A 14,889-nucleotide genomic window follows, 5' to 3' on the forward strand; every position below is an offset into this window, starting at 1 on the left:
TTCCCCAGGTTGCACAAACCTTGCTTATAGTATGATGCTTGACTGCAACTCTGTCTGAAATTGTGTTAGATATTTTTTGAATAATCAAGTTACAACTTTCATTAAACTACTTTGGTAAAGATCTGTATAAACAAATGCCATATAATCAATTGAAGTGCATTTATGATTTTCATAATCATATGCAGTTCCTTTGGGTAACTGATCTGGAGCAATAACTTCACATTTATCTTTAGATGTTAAGTTAATTCTATTAATGTGGACACCATCTTGTGTTGTAGCATTAACTTATAGCATACTTTGCTGCTTGCAAATCTGAAATACTGCCAGGTTCATGAGCCATTAGCTAAACAGCACTTCGATGAGGAATATTATAAAAATAACACCCATATAGTGCCCTATTTTTTACTTATAAAATATGGAATGTTACCTGTTGGTACACAACAACATATTATAAGCTATCATTCTTATTTGTAATGAGTATATTTTTCATCTTATGGCATAATTACATTTCTTTCCTCCTGGAGCAAATCATTTTCCAAAGTAGCAATTACTCTGTTTTTTGTTAATACATCGACATTATGCTTAGTTTTGGGTTTAGTTTTGGGTTGCCTTAACTTAAGCTTTTCATTCAATTCCTAAGTATTTTTTTCAGCTTTTAAGTGACGAATCCGCTCACTGTAATATTTTTTTTTTTTTTTTTTTTTTACAGATCACGTATTTCTGCTCTTAAAACTTTAATTATTTCTTCTTTTTTGTTTTAAAGTTTTGTCTTAGAACATGTAATTGGTTTTGCATTCTGTTTAGTTCAGCATTTAACAGTGCTATCTTGCTCCTACGTTCTATATAAGAGTTAGCTGACCGAGAAGACATGTAAGATAACCTACTTTTTAGTTTTTGTTTTATAGGGCTTAATTTCTCTCTAAAGATATGTTTAGTAATATTTTGTTTGCTATAACCTGCAGATGTTGATGGTTCGTGATTTTAAGGATATAAAACATTCATATTGGCAATCGATGAAACATCCAAAAAGCCTGATGATAATATAATATTAGGCAAATTTGATATATGGCCTAAAGAAGGTTAATTGCAAAAGTCAAAATAATGATTACTGTCCTTATCCCTGTAAAAATATCTAGCTCAATTCAATGATTTATCTATGAGACATCTAACATAGTTTTTACATATTTTTATCTAAAAATGTGTAAGATAAAAACATGTAAAACTTGACTTGCTGAGATGTTTTAATTAACGACCCACTATTTTTTGTAAAAATTAAAAGAATATGTTCATTTCTACAAACAGTACTAAACTTTGTATTAGAGTCAATGCTTGTTGAGACAATCTGAAACTATCAGTTAAAGAATTTTTGCATTCACCATAAATTCAATTTTTTTGGAACCATGATAGCTTGAAAATAAAATTAGTTTATTAATCTATTTTGATAAATAAAAAATAATAATACATCAAAATAATGTAAATATACTGACAATACAGTTGGTAACTACATTACAGTTATTCAATTGAGTTATATAATCTATATTTAACTTCTGTATTGTAATAACTCTTACATTCTGCCCCCTTCTCCCGGGCTCTGTGTAAAGCATTATTAAAGTCGAAAATAATTACCTAATTGGGGTATAGTTTTAAGATGTCTGGGCATGCTTTTTTTTCAATGAAATTTGACTGGTATCAAGAAAAAAGGTTTTTAAAGGTAAGAGGCTATATTAGAAGAAGGAGCCAGCATTTCTTTAATATATAGGGGAGAGTTGCCGAAATTGGAACAGCTCCTTAATTGGAACACTTAGCTTTATTTAGAAACTGGAACTTATTCTACTTTCATGAATATTTTTTCTTGTAAAGAAAATAATTTTCTTTATTTTTTGAAACTTCTAGTATTTAAACTTAAAAACTGCACGTATGTGAATAAAATTACTTTTTTTTAAAGAAAAAAATTTTTGCGATCTAATTTTATCGTTGCATTTAAACGATTACGAAGCCTAACGATATTGAGTTTGATGATAATTTTTTTTAAATTTTAAATTTTAAAGGTTTCAAGTCTATGTGATATTAAGAGCTTAAATCGTAAGTTGTTACTTGTATGTAAATATTTTGCTACAACACCATGGTCCTATGTTGCCCAGAATGGAACTTCAAAAGTTGCCGTAATTGAAACGATGTCATCTCATAACACGCTACTTGACGTCCGAATTATCAGAAAATTTCATTAGTCCGACTGTATAATATTTTTTAAAGCGAATTTCTTTTATAGACATAGTATTATTGTTAGACATTTGTTGCTTTTTTGGAATTGGTATTTAGTCTTGCTTTAAAGTATGAAATGATTTTTCACAAAAATTTTTTCATAGTCTAAAGTCTAGTCATAGTCTAAGGATATAAAGTTGATTGTAAACATCGTATACTTTAATCAACAAATCATTTTATCTTTTAGTAAAAAATAAAATGTAAAAGTTTTACAAAAGTTATACATTTCTATTTAACGGACAAACTTGTAAGACAACATAAAGTATATACCCAGCATAAGTTTTTTACTGTATATAGAAGTTAATATATAAAGTTGCAAACTTTATATAGTTTATATAGATTTTGATTTATATAATTAATGATTAACTAAACAAAAATGATGAAAAATAATGATTATATAATGAGTATGTAATTAACTTAATCATATATGAATAACAAAAAAATATATGAAAAAATAAGCCTGTAATAAGATTATAAAACTCTCCTTATGTATCTTCATAGTAATTTGCTTTTATTTTAGATGCAAACACCACGAAAATATGGAAAATGGAAAGTAGAAAACTTGAAAAAGGCTGTTGAAGCAATAAAACAAGGAGAAATCAGCTTAAATGAAGCCGCTTATGAATTTTGTATTCCAAAAGCAACTTTGTCAAGGCATATAAATGAAAAAAACAAAGTTGCTGTTGCAAATGTGAAATTTCATGGTCGACTTACCACCTTACCTAATGAAATTGAAACAGAACTAGCTGATCACTGTTTATTATTAAAATCGATGTACTTTGCATTAAGGATTGATGATCTTCGTCGTCTAGCATTTGATATTGCGGAAGCTAACAACATCACACATAATTTTAACAAACAAACACGAATGGCAGGAAAAAAGTGGTATTATGCATTTATGCAAAGGCACCCACAACTGTCGCTTCGTGGGCCTGAATCAGCATCAATTGCACGTGCACAAGGTTTTAATAAAGAGCGAGTGCAATCTTTCTTTAATTTACTTTCAAAGTTATACATGGAAGAAAAGTTAACTTCAGACAGACTTTATAATATGGATGAAACTAGTTTATCAATAGTACAAGATGGTCAGATAAAAATTATTAGTGCAAGGGGCAAAAAACGAGTTGGAATTATGACTAGTAGTGAACGAGGAAATTCAGTAACAGCTGTAGTTTGTGTATCTGCAGCAGGATTTTATGTTCCACCAATGTTAATATATAAACGCAAAAGAATGAAGCCAGAAATAACAAATGGTGCACCTCCAGGAACTGTATTTAGTACTCAAGAGAAAGGATGGATGTCAAATGAAGGTTTTTTAGATTGGCTCAATCATTTCATTAAAGTTGTTAAACCTTTAAAACAATCAAAAGTTTTGTTGATACTTGATGGTCATGTTACACATTCAAAAAATTTGGCAGCGATATATCTAGCACGAAATGCTGGAGTGCGTATGGTATCACTACCTCCCCATACTACACACAGACTGCAACCATTAGGCGTTGTGTTCTTTGGACCACTTGGTACATACTATGATGAAGCTATGCGAAAATGGATGTGGTCACATATATCACAACCAGTAACAACTTGGCAAGTTGCAGAATTATTTGGTGACGCATATAGTCAGGCAGCATCATTGAGAATTGCTATGAAAGGATTTCAGGCTAGTGGGTTGTGGCCTTTGGACATAAATGTATTCACTGATTCTGATTTTACAGCCTCTTCATTTACTGATGTTGGTCCTTCAAACAATCTTCAGTCATCTGAAAGTATAGATGGGATGACAAAACTATCTACAGATAAATCAAGTGAAAAAAAATTAAAATGTCATGTTTCAGTTTCAACTTTGTCTCTTTTGCCAGTGGTTTCACTTGAAGTAAAAAACAAAAAAAGAAGATCACGAACAACTCAGGCGGCTGATCTTACAAGCTCCTCATATAGACGTGCTCTAGAAATGACACCAAGAAATCAAAAGCACACACTAAATCAAATAGCTTCCGAACAAATTAAAAAATCTACAAAAAAAAAAGCTCACACTAAATCCAATAACTGCCAAACTATTGCAAAAACCACAGGAAAGCAAAGTAGCACTTGACTCAATCACCATGGACCAAATGAAATTGAGCACATCAAATAAAATCACCATCGCCACCACAGCACACCACATATCACCACTACCATCCCAAGTGCAGAAGCTGCAAGAAAAAAAGACTTATGAATTGCGAAAAAAGGATTAAATATCTGTTGTAATTTTTATTTGTTATTATATCTTTTAAATATCTTTTATTAAAAAGCTAATCAATTAATTTTTCCTTTGAGCCATAAGTTTTATAGCTGTAATTTATTCAAATATTAGAACTGTCCTAATTAAAGAATATATGTGTTCCATTCAAGGAGACCAGTTGCCTTTATTGGAACAAAATGGTGCCTTGAAAAATCAAAGTTTATATCCAATAAGGGTGCGATCAATAGAGTCGAATCATTAATAAAAGCATAGTAGGGTTGTATATCTATATTATTTAATTCGTAAATGTTTTAATAGTTAAGCCATCTTTGGTTAATAAATATTTTTTCCTAAAGTGTTCCAATTAAGGCAACTCTCCCCTACTTGATATCCAAACAATAAGCTAATTTTTTAAAACAACTAAATTGATAATAGAAAAAGTTATACAGCAAAGAAATCCGTTTAAAATTAAAGTTCCGTATTCAGAAAAAGTCTATGTTGATTCATATTTCTTAACAAAAACACAGCAAAACAAGTTCATACTATGCAACTTTTCAACAAACTTGAAAAAACGTATCGCATAACTTGGCCGAATAAAACGATTACGTAAAATCCGGGTTTGCACGTACCTAGCATATATATATATATATATATATATATATATATATATATATATATATATATATATATATATATAGATATGTATAATATGTATATATATGTATATATATATAAATATACACACAAATATATATATATAGATATAGATATATAGATATGTATAATATGTATATATAGATATGTATATATATATATAAATATACACACACATATATATATGCATACCTATATATATATATATATATATATATATATATATATATATATATATATATATATATTGTTAGATTGACTTAAAGTGGTCTTTTCAAACGTAAAAACTTAGCTTAGAGTGGACTTTTTTGAGTCCACTTTACGTTATCGATTAGTTTTTAGTTATAGCTGTAAAGAAGTTAATAGCCAGTTTTTCTAATCAGGTTATAACTTTTATAAAGGTTGGCGAATTGGTAGTTTTGGTTTAAAAGAATAATTTTGAATTTAAGTGTTTGTTATTTTGACCATGTATATTTCGTCACCGTTCGAAACTACACTTAAAGTGTATCTACATTTGAGACTAGATTTTGTGTATAAATCTTTACAATATTTATTCGAATTCTTTTGTTCCATAAGACATCATACACCTGATACTAATAAAACTTAAATGAAACCTTTCTTTCTAATGATATAACATAAAAAATGTAATTAAGGAGGTCACTAATGCATAGACTTTTATTGAAAAAAAAAAAATTATTAGTTTTAAATCATAAGAAGTTTGCCAAGGTAATGTTCAAGTTGTTTTTCTGTAAGAAAGTAATAAAATAATTTGTAAACTTAATTTTCGAGCAATCCTTACACGTTTTTTTTTTACACTTATTTTAAAGTCCATCTGAAGCAAATTTTTCAACACTTTTTGTATATATCCACTTTAACCGAAATTTCAAACATATTTTAAATAAATTCACTTTAAGCAAACTTTCAAACATGTTATATAAAAATCCACTTTAAGCGAAGCTTCAAGCGTTCAAAAGTTTCTTACGTAATTAAGTCCACTTCAAACGAAGTTTTAAGTGTTTTAAATAAGTTTACTTTAAGTGAGGGTGTCAAACAATTTAAGTAAGTCCATTTCAAGTAATGTTTTAAACGTTTCAAAGTTTCAAACGTAAATAAGTCCACTTTAAGCGGAGTTTTAAATATTTTAAATAAGTTCACCTTAAGTGACGTTTCAAACAATTTATGTAAACCCATTTTAAATGACGTTTTAAATGTAAATAAGTTCACAATAAACGAAGTATCAAATATTTCATACTAAAGCTTGGTTTTCAATAGTTATAGGAATGTTGTGCAATAGTTGTGCGTTTTTGTTGTACAACAATCGTTGCCAAAATCGGTTTGATTCTATTTCCGCAACATTTGTTTTAGAACATAAATTTTGATGTACAACCGATGTTAAATTGTCAACTTACGCAAGAAAATGTTTCCATTATAAAGCATTATTGTTGTACAACTGTTGTACGACATTTCTACAACTATTAGAAAACCAAGCTTAAGACCACTTTAAACATTAAAGCTTAAGCATTAGGGTGGAGTGAATTTTAGTTTTTTTTACAATTCGTTTAGCCTGGGTGTGCAAAAGTTGTCTATTCATTTCAGAAATACTCTGGAAAAATATCAATGCTCTAGGAAATTATCTTGAGGTTCCTCAAGACTTTTAAAATTTTAATGGGTCCTTAATATTATGTAAAAAAAAGTTTTTCAAAAGTATGTCATGTGGGGTCTCAAAAGAAGCAAAATTTTATAAAAATTTCAAAAATAACAATTATTTAAAAAAAAAAATTGTTATTTTATAGTTTATTGCAGAAAAAATGACCTTTTAAACTAAAAATGAAAAAAGTTAATTGTTTTTCAATTATAATTTCAAAAAAATCTTAAATAATAATTTTTTTATAAAATAATTGTTATTTTTGAAATCTTTATAAGATTTTGCTTCTTTTGAGACCCAACATGACATACTTTTGAAAAATTTTTCTTTACATAATATTAGGGACCCATTAAAATTTTAAAGGTCTTGAGGAACCTCAAGATAATTTCCTAGAGCTTTGATATTTTTCCAGAGTATTTCTGAAATGAATAGACAACTTTTGCACACCCAGGCTAAACGAATTGTAAAAAAAACTAAAATTCACTCCACCCTATTAAGCATGTTTCAGAAAGCCGATTTAATTCAAGTTTTGAAAATAAATTATATTTATTAACTTAACTAAACAATACATATTAATAATATTTATTTGGCATATAACTAATGTTACAAGAACAATCAATAGATTATTTACAATTCTATTTTTCTATCTTAATTTCTGTTTTTAAATACTTGAGTTCAAACTAATAGATATCATTAACGTCGAGAAACGCGCTTTAATTTTTAATTTGGTTAAATTGAAAAAATGTAACTTTAGACAACTAAGTTTGTTAAAATCTCATTTTTTTTAAATGAAAATAGCTATAAGTAGAACGATTCATTGTTCATTGCATCTGAAGTATGGATCTGTCTTCCGTACGTTATTAATTAAATCTGTAATTTTATTAAACTTTTAAACAGTTTTACTTTGTAAAACTACTGTACTACTTTGTTTCTATAGGCTTAAAACGGTATTTTACCAAGAACAATATAAGATAAAAAATCTTAAAAAAAGTTAGGGAAGCTTTAGAATATTAATGTTATACAACAGGTCCTCGTGATCTTATGGATTTCAATTTAGATAACAGCCTATATTATAATATGTATAAACTTTTTATTTGCTATATTATAGCAAGTTTTGAAAGCCACTAAAGCGTTTTTGCAAACTTAAAAATGATGCCAATCCAGTTTTTTTTCTTTTATTTCAAATTTTTATGAGTAATTCGATTTTTTAAAAGTATTTGAACGTTGTTTTGTCAGATACTGTGATTTGCATTAAGTCATGAAACATAAAAAATAGTAACAAATCTTAATGAATGTTCTTCATTAAAACAAAATGTACTTAAACTCTTTCATATAAGATGTCAATACAATATTTCACCGATAAAATATTGTTTTGAATCAAAGCGAAATACAAGCTCTATAAACCGGAGTGCTTTTAAATTAATAAGAGAGAAGGGTTAATCTTCAAAAGTTGCAAAATGTCTAATAAAAGACAGGTTTTCAAAAATCCAGTTCTACAAACAAGGTTAAGTAATACTCCGATTAACCGGCTATATTCTTAAAATTACCGTTTATAAGTTAAATAATTCCTCGCGCGTATATGGAAAATATAACATTTTCCATAAACCGTTAAAATCTTTAAATAAAACTTTATGAAAAGTTAGAGTTAAAAATAAAAAAAGAATAGTTTTGGAAAAAAATAAAAAAGCTCTTATAGGTAAAAAAAATTTAAAAAATGGCTGAGCTCATTCGCACGCACGTTCGAATAGAATTATTTGTAATTTATATATTTAAAATAAGATTTTGAAAACTTTTGAAAATATAAGAATTTTAAAAATTTGAAGAAATCTTCAATATTTTCTTTATTCTTATATTTTCTAAATATAGAACAAATTTATCGTTCAATAGATTAAACGAGAATGATCTGAAAAAATATTTTTATTTTATAAATGTTATTTATAAAATAAAATATTTTATGAATATTTATATTATATATAGATATTCGACTGGCCGCACCCAAAAACATTATCTATAAATAACAATTATCATGAAAGGAAAATAAGGGAACCGCTTAAAATTAACTATACGCAAACATTTCAGGGGGTTAAACAATACCCGGTACTCTTAACAGGGATAACGGGGTAAAAGTTGCTTCAAATAGTTGGAGACCACTATTCAAGAATATCATAAAAAAACAAAACAATTTATATTGACGTCGTCTTTGAAATGGCTTCTTTATGATTTTTAAAATTTTATATTGTACCGGGTATTTTATGGTTGATGGTCTAAACAACTTATACCGAAATATCACAAAAAGAAAAATTAGTTAGTACGATGCTGTTTTTGATGTTTTATAACTTATTATAAATTTACGTACTACGAGAAATGTCGCTTAAACACTTTTTATGAATGAAACAACAGTAAACATTAATTTGTTGTTTTGCTGACGCCCATTTATGAACACTTAATTTTTATAATCAAACTTGTTCAACATATCTTTCTTAGCATTAAGAAGTATCAAGTCTTGAAAGAAAATTCTAGATATAGAGGACTTTTTTTTAAAAGTGACGATTGTGCCCCTCCACTTCAAACCTGTGATGTCGGCCCTGAGCTATAGTTCTAGTATTTATATATAAATAAAGGTCAGTTGATTTCCTGCAAGGGTATTTATAACTGATTATATAAATACCCTTAAAAAAATTTTTAATTCGACTTGAGCTGTGCAACTTGTTTTAGACAAATTACTGGGGTGCATAGAATTTTCAATCAGTGGTAAACTTTGTTGTAAATGTCTATATCTGTATTTGCGCTGGAAGCACAGAGAGAAAGTTTATAACTGATTTTACTTGAAGATTTATATTTTACATTTACTTTTATTCTTTTTCTTCGCAATTTTACTTACGAAAATGCCTAAAGAATGTTTTTAGGTGTCCACCAACATTATATAATCGAAACAATTTTGATGCATTTACCGTTATTGATAGTGAAAGTTTAAGTCTAAAAAACATAGCGTAAAACAAAATTTCTATAATGAATTCATTTTGGATTGCCGACTAAAGTTATTAAAATTTAGTATTTGAAGGATGGAGGGAGGAGGAGGAGGGGGTTCTAATCTAAGTTATCATATTATTATAGATTTTTAATTAAAGCAATTAAATTATTAGATTTAAAACAGAATAATGAACATTAACAGATATAAAGTAGTCTGATTTTGTCCAGTGTGGCCGCACTAAAGATGAAACAAAATATTCAAAAAAGTATTAAATTAAAAAAAACAATATATTGAAAAGAAAATAACAAACTGATAAGTTTCTAAAAATAAAAATATTCTGTTTTAAATCTCTTGCTTAACTCTCTGTTCACTTTTTAACCGGGGCCGTCCCGAAAAATTCTCGGGTCCTGACAAAAACATATCTGGGTTAAGTTTAAAATAAAGAAAATTAAAAAAATGAGAACGCATAAGATTCCGCAAATGCCAAAATAAACCTATCGGGACTCGGCATAAACTGGTTTCGGCACATTTTTTTTTTTTTTTTTTTTTTTTTTTTTTGTAGTTATTTAGGTGCTCCCAGAAGTCCTTACGGTCCTATCACAGAGCACCGCGGGAGAGCATTTAACAAGAAGTTCACGCCTACTTCTGTACCAATGTCGCTTGTTAGTTAGAGCTGGCGTCGAACCTCGAACCTCTGGGTTCTGAGCCAGAACTCTAACCAGTGTGCCACGGCAGCTTTCCGCTGTACATGCTACATAGAGAGAATGTTTTTCTTGAAACCATAGTCATAAGAATACATAGTCTGGAAACACGGACCGTTTCCATTGTTTTTCGATTTTAACTTGAAAACTGCACAACGACCCGGCAAACCTGCACAAGTTTAAAAAATGGCATTATTTAACAGCGATTCCGAGATAAATAGTGATTTGGAATGTTTGTTTGACGTGGTTGAAGGAGGATTTTTGAACAATGACATTAACTTAATTACAGATATAGATTCTATTGTTTCTGATATTGATATTTATAGAGATAATGTCGAACAGCATGCATGCATTCAGTGTCCCAAAGTTTACAAGACAATTAGAGGTTTAAAGAGACACATTGCATCGAAGCATATTTTAGAGAATTTTGAAATAGATTCTTCCAAAATGTATAATACGGAGAACTCGTCTAATACATTGTCACCACTAAAGCTGAAAAGCATAGTCGAAGAATGTGCAAGTTTATTGCAAATGGACATGTGTCTGCCATAAGAAAACAGTTCTCATGCGAGAAATTTAGTTATTCATTAGATGATGCTGAAAATCTTTGGCAAAAGTTAAAACCAATAATAGAACAATTTAAAGGCAATAGTGATTTATTTTATCAAGATTATTATGGATTGTTGAGCGAAAATCTACTAGCTTCACACTTCAGCGATCTAGCTTTGAGTAATACACTACTCACTAAAATGTCTTCTCTTATATTAAACAATCTTTCTGATATAAAACCAAATACTATTGAATCTGTAAATACAACTCAGGAAATAACTGATATAGAGAGAAAGAGTTTACAATATCTTATTGGATATATTTTTCAGAGAGTGTATACTAAATTTAAAAGTAGTAAAAATGTATGTAAGTATAGCCAACAGTGTGTTTCAATTTTACTGCGCTGTAGGGTTATGGAAGATGATACTCAGACACTTGTAAATATTAGAGATAGAGGGGGTTTGTGGAAAGTAAACAATATAATTCAAGATCTTTTTCTGACATGTGAGAATATTTTTCGTAAAAAAACAACACAAGTTTTTTTAAAACTAGATCCTGAAGTTCTAATCGAGTCCATGTCGACAAATTATATTGTTTTATCCCTTTATAAACAAGTTTGCAATGATCCAGAATCAACTGAAGTTAGTAAGAATTTGCTAGAGCACTTAATTACATTATTTGTAAGAGTTCGTTCATTTTCTTATGCCAAAGATATTATTGAAAAACATAAGATGAGAAAGAAAACCTGTAAAACTCGTTCATTGCGATGCGAAATAAAGAAAGCAAGTGAAGGAAATTGACATAAATATTGAACATAAAAGGCTATTTTCATAGCCACATATCTTTTTAAAACATTAATGGCATAAAACTACTTTAATTCTGTTAGCTTTTTGTTGTAAATCTCATAGTAAATTCAGGGTTATGATCAATTGCGTATTTATATATATATATATATATATATATATATATATATATATATATATATATATATATATATATATATATATATATATATATATATACATAATTGATCATAACCCTGATCATTTAATATATATATATGTGTGTGTGTGTATATATATATATATATATATATATATATATATATATATATATATATCACACTGACATCACACTGATTAAGGGATAGACGAGGGTACATGCATAGACTGATTTAGGGAGAACCTGCAAGTAAGGTATCAGCTTTTTTTCATTATTTTTCCTTTTTCTTAAAAAACACTACTAAATAAACTAAAATTTTCTAAAAAAAAACACACTTAAAGAAAGGTAACATATTTTATCATGTTTTGCTCACTATAGTTGGCAAGAGTAAGTATATATATATATATATATATATATATATATATATATATATATATATATATATATATATATATATATATATATAAAATAAAATGTCATTGTTTTCGTTGAAAGAGGTTACACACCCCATGAACCTTGATTATACCTTAGTTCCCTAATAAAAGTTTTTTTTTTTCTCAAAAAGTATATTAACCTGGGTCTCAAAAGAACCAGAATTTTATACAAATTTTAGAAATAATTGAAAAAAATCAATTTTTTTTAAACCAAAAATTATTAAGATCAAAATTATTAATAATTTTGTGACATTTAGTAGCAATATCTTTCTAAAAAGATTTTCATAAGGAAGAATAAAAATATTTTTTTAATAATTAAAAAGAGCTATTTATAGAAAAGAATTGTTTCTTTTTGCACCTCAATAACCTTACTCGCATGGGGCAATTTTCAGTTGCTACGGTACTGGCTGAGCCAATAAAATAAAATTTTATTGAAATGAATTAATTTTAGTTACGTTAAAGATATTCTTATGACTGTAGTGACAAAGTATTTCATCACTACATAGTCACACAAGTGATGAAGTACTTCATCGTTTTCATTTAACATATATTTTTTCAAAGCAAACTTTGATCACACCTGCGAACGTCGGTCACAGTCCCCCTTTATTTACTTATAAATAATTATGCAAGCAAATAGAAAACAAGCAAATGTTATTCCAAGTGAATTAAAATTATAAGTATTGATCTTGTTTATTTTAAATGTTTACTATACCTATGGCAGAATTAGTCTAAGACGTGGGGGGCAAGCTGACCCCCATGTCTCCTACAACAGTCAAACCGCGCCCCCTAAAATATTCACAAAAATAATTTTCCTTTTAAATAACCCTCAGGGGTCCAAAATCAGTAGTTTAACTTACTTGAACTTGATGGAAGCCCGCCAATTTATTTTAATAAAATATGTCAATCGTATTTTGTTTAGAAATATTTTTTTGAAGAAAAACACGATGCCTTTATACTAATTCATTTATAGATACTCTTACCATTATAAATATAATGACAAATAATGCTTTTAAAACTTTGTGGTTATGAAAATAACCTTTTTATTTCAATTAATAAATGTGAAAAAGCAGAACTTAATGTTGGTTTGTAATTTGAATTAACTTTGAACTATTTTTTTTTCTTTTCGGTAAAGGATTATTTTCAATATCCATGATATTATTGTTAGTAGATTGAATGTTACCAGTAATTGGACGAACTGAAAATTGTGACTTGATTGTATTGTCATTGTAGCCAAAATCTTTGATAGATGGATTATCTTTTCTGCGACCAATTGCACGTTGTCTTCCAAAATAGTTTTCAAGGTCATCTTGGCAGAATCTTTCAGAAAATACAAATCGAACACCATTTTCAAGTAAAAATTTAACAACTTCTTTAAATGAATGCACTGTAATTTGCAAACCTTCATAAGTTTGAGAAGAAATAAACATTTTTGATTTTGAGCTCTCATCAAAACTTCCTTCTCGTTTCTTTCCACAATTTAAAGTATAAGAGGAAGTTATCTAACCAAGCAAATCTTGAATCATCTACTGATTCATAAGGTTTTAAAAATGGCTTTCTTTTTTTTATATGCTCAACACTGTTCTTTACATTCAAACAATCAAAAAACATATCCATCATTAAACAAAATTCTGCAGTTCCAGCAGCTTCTGGTGGTCCAAACTGCTTTAAAACATTTTCTACCGTTTCGCTCAATACTTGGGATGCAAGACGTACCCTCATCACAGAATATGGTGTTAAGTTTACATGATCGCTTGTTAGTTTAGGAACAAGTTTTAAACCTCTTTCTAAATCAGAATTATAAAATGTTGAAATATGATTCCAAAGAAGAAAAAATCCACTATTCCACATGTAGCGTGATTTACATCCAGAACCAGAATTACTTAGACAGTTTCGAGAAGTTTTGATTAGATGAGGTACATCTGCAAAGAAAAAGATGAATCTATTATCATTACTAAATAAGTTTTTAGTGCGATATATAATTTTTTTCCCTGAGCCACCATCTAATTTCTTATGCATTTTGAAAAACTTCCTATTTGGAGATGCACCATCTGCAGTTGCAGCTATGACTTTCAAATTTATACTCTCCAGATAACGCACTGCTTTCCAAAATATTGGCATAAGTTGTGTCGATGTTACTCCAGTTGTGGCAAATGTTGCTAGACTATAGGAAAGTGGGTTTACTATACTTTTAACATGAAAAACTAAAACATAAGAGGCTAGCTCTCTCACATTTTTAAGTGTTGCATAGTTAGTTTGAATATCTCCTAAATCTACAAATCCAATTAGCTCACCAGAGTATTTATCCCAAACCAAATCTTCTTGAACTTTCATTTCATCAAACAGAATTGTAACAAATCGTTCAGAACTAGAGAAGTTAGAAGTTTTATTTGCAAGATCATTAATGACTTGAGGATTAAAACCTCTTGAAGGATGTATATAATTTTTGTAGTCTCTCAAGGTGCGTAAACTTGGAAGAACTAAAAATCCTGAACCAGTCTTACTATCAAAAC

The 14,889-nt window shown here is 28.5% G+C and overlaps 1 protein-coding gene across 2 annotated transcripts; it reads left to right on the top strand.

Moving 5' to 3' along the window:
- The first annotated feature begins 2,086 nt into the window (after positions 1 to 2,086).
- LOC136079665 (uncharacterized) lies at positions 2,087 to 4,552 on the top strand. Of its 2 annotated transcripts, none has more exons than XM_065795832.1 (2): positions 2,087 to 2,331; positions 2,783 to 4,552. In XM_065795832.1, the coding sequence occupies exon 2, from the start codon at positions 2,783 to 2,785 to the stop codon at positions 4,352 to 4,354; it is 1,572 nt and encodes a 523-aa protein (XP_065651904.1). In that variant the 5' UTR covers positions 2,087 to 2,331; the 3' UTR covers positions 4,355 to 4,552. The 2 variants fall into 2 exon arrangements, with proteins under 2 accessions (XP_065651904.1, XP_065651905.1); XM_065795833.1 differs by having other exon boundaries at positions 2,087 to 2,311.
- Positions 4,553 to 14,889: the final 10,337 nt, after the last annotated feature.

Source organism: Hydra vulgaris, chromosome 04 (assembly GCF_038396675.1).
Source record: "Hydra vulgaris chromosome 04, alternate assembly HydraT2T_AEP".
Taxonomy (NCBI): Eukaryota; Metazoa; Cnidaria; class Hydrozoa; order Anthoathecata; family Hydridae; genus Hydra; species Hydra vulgaris.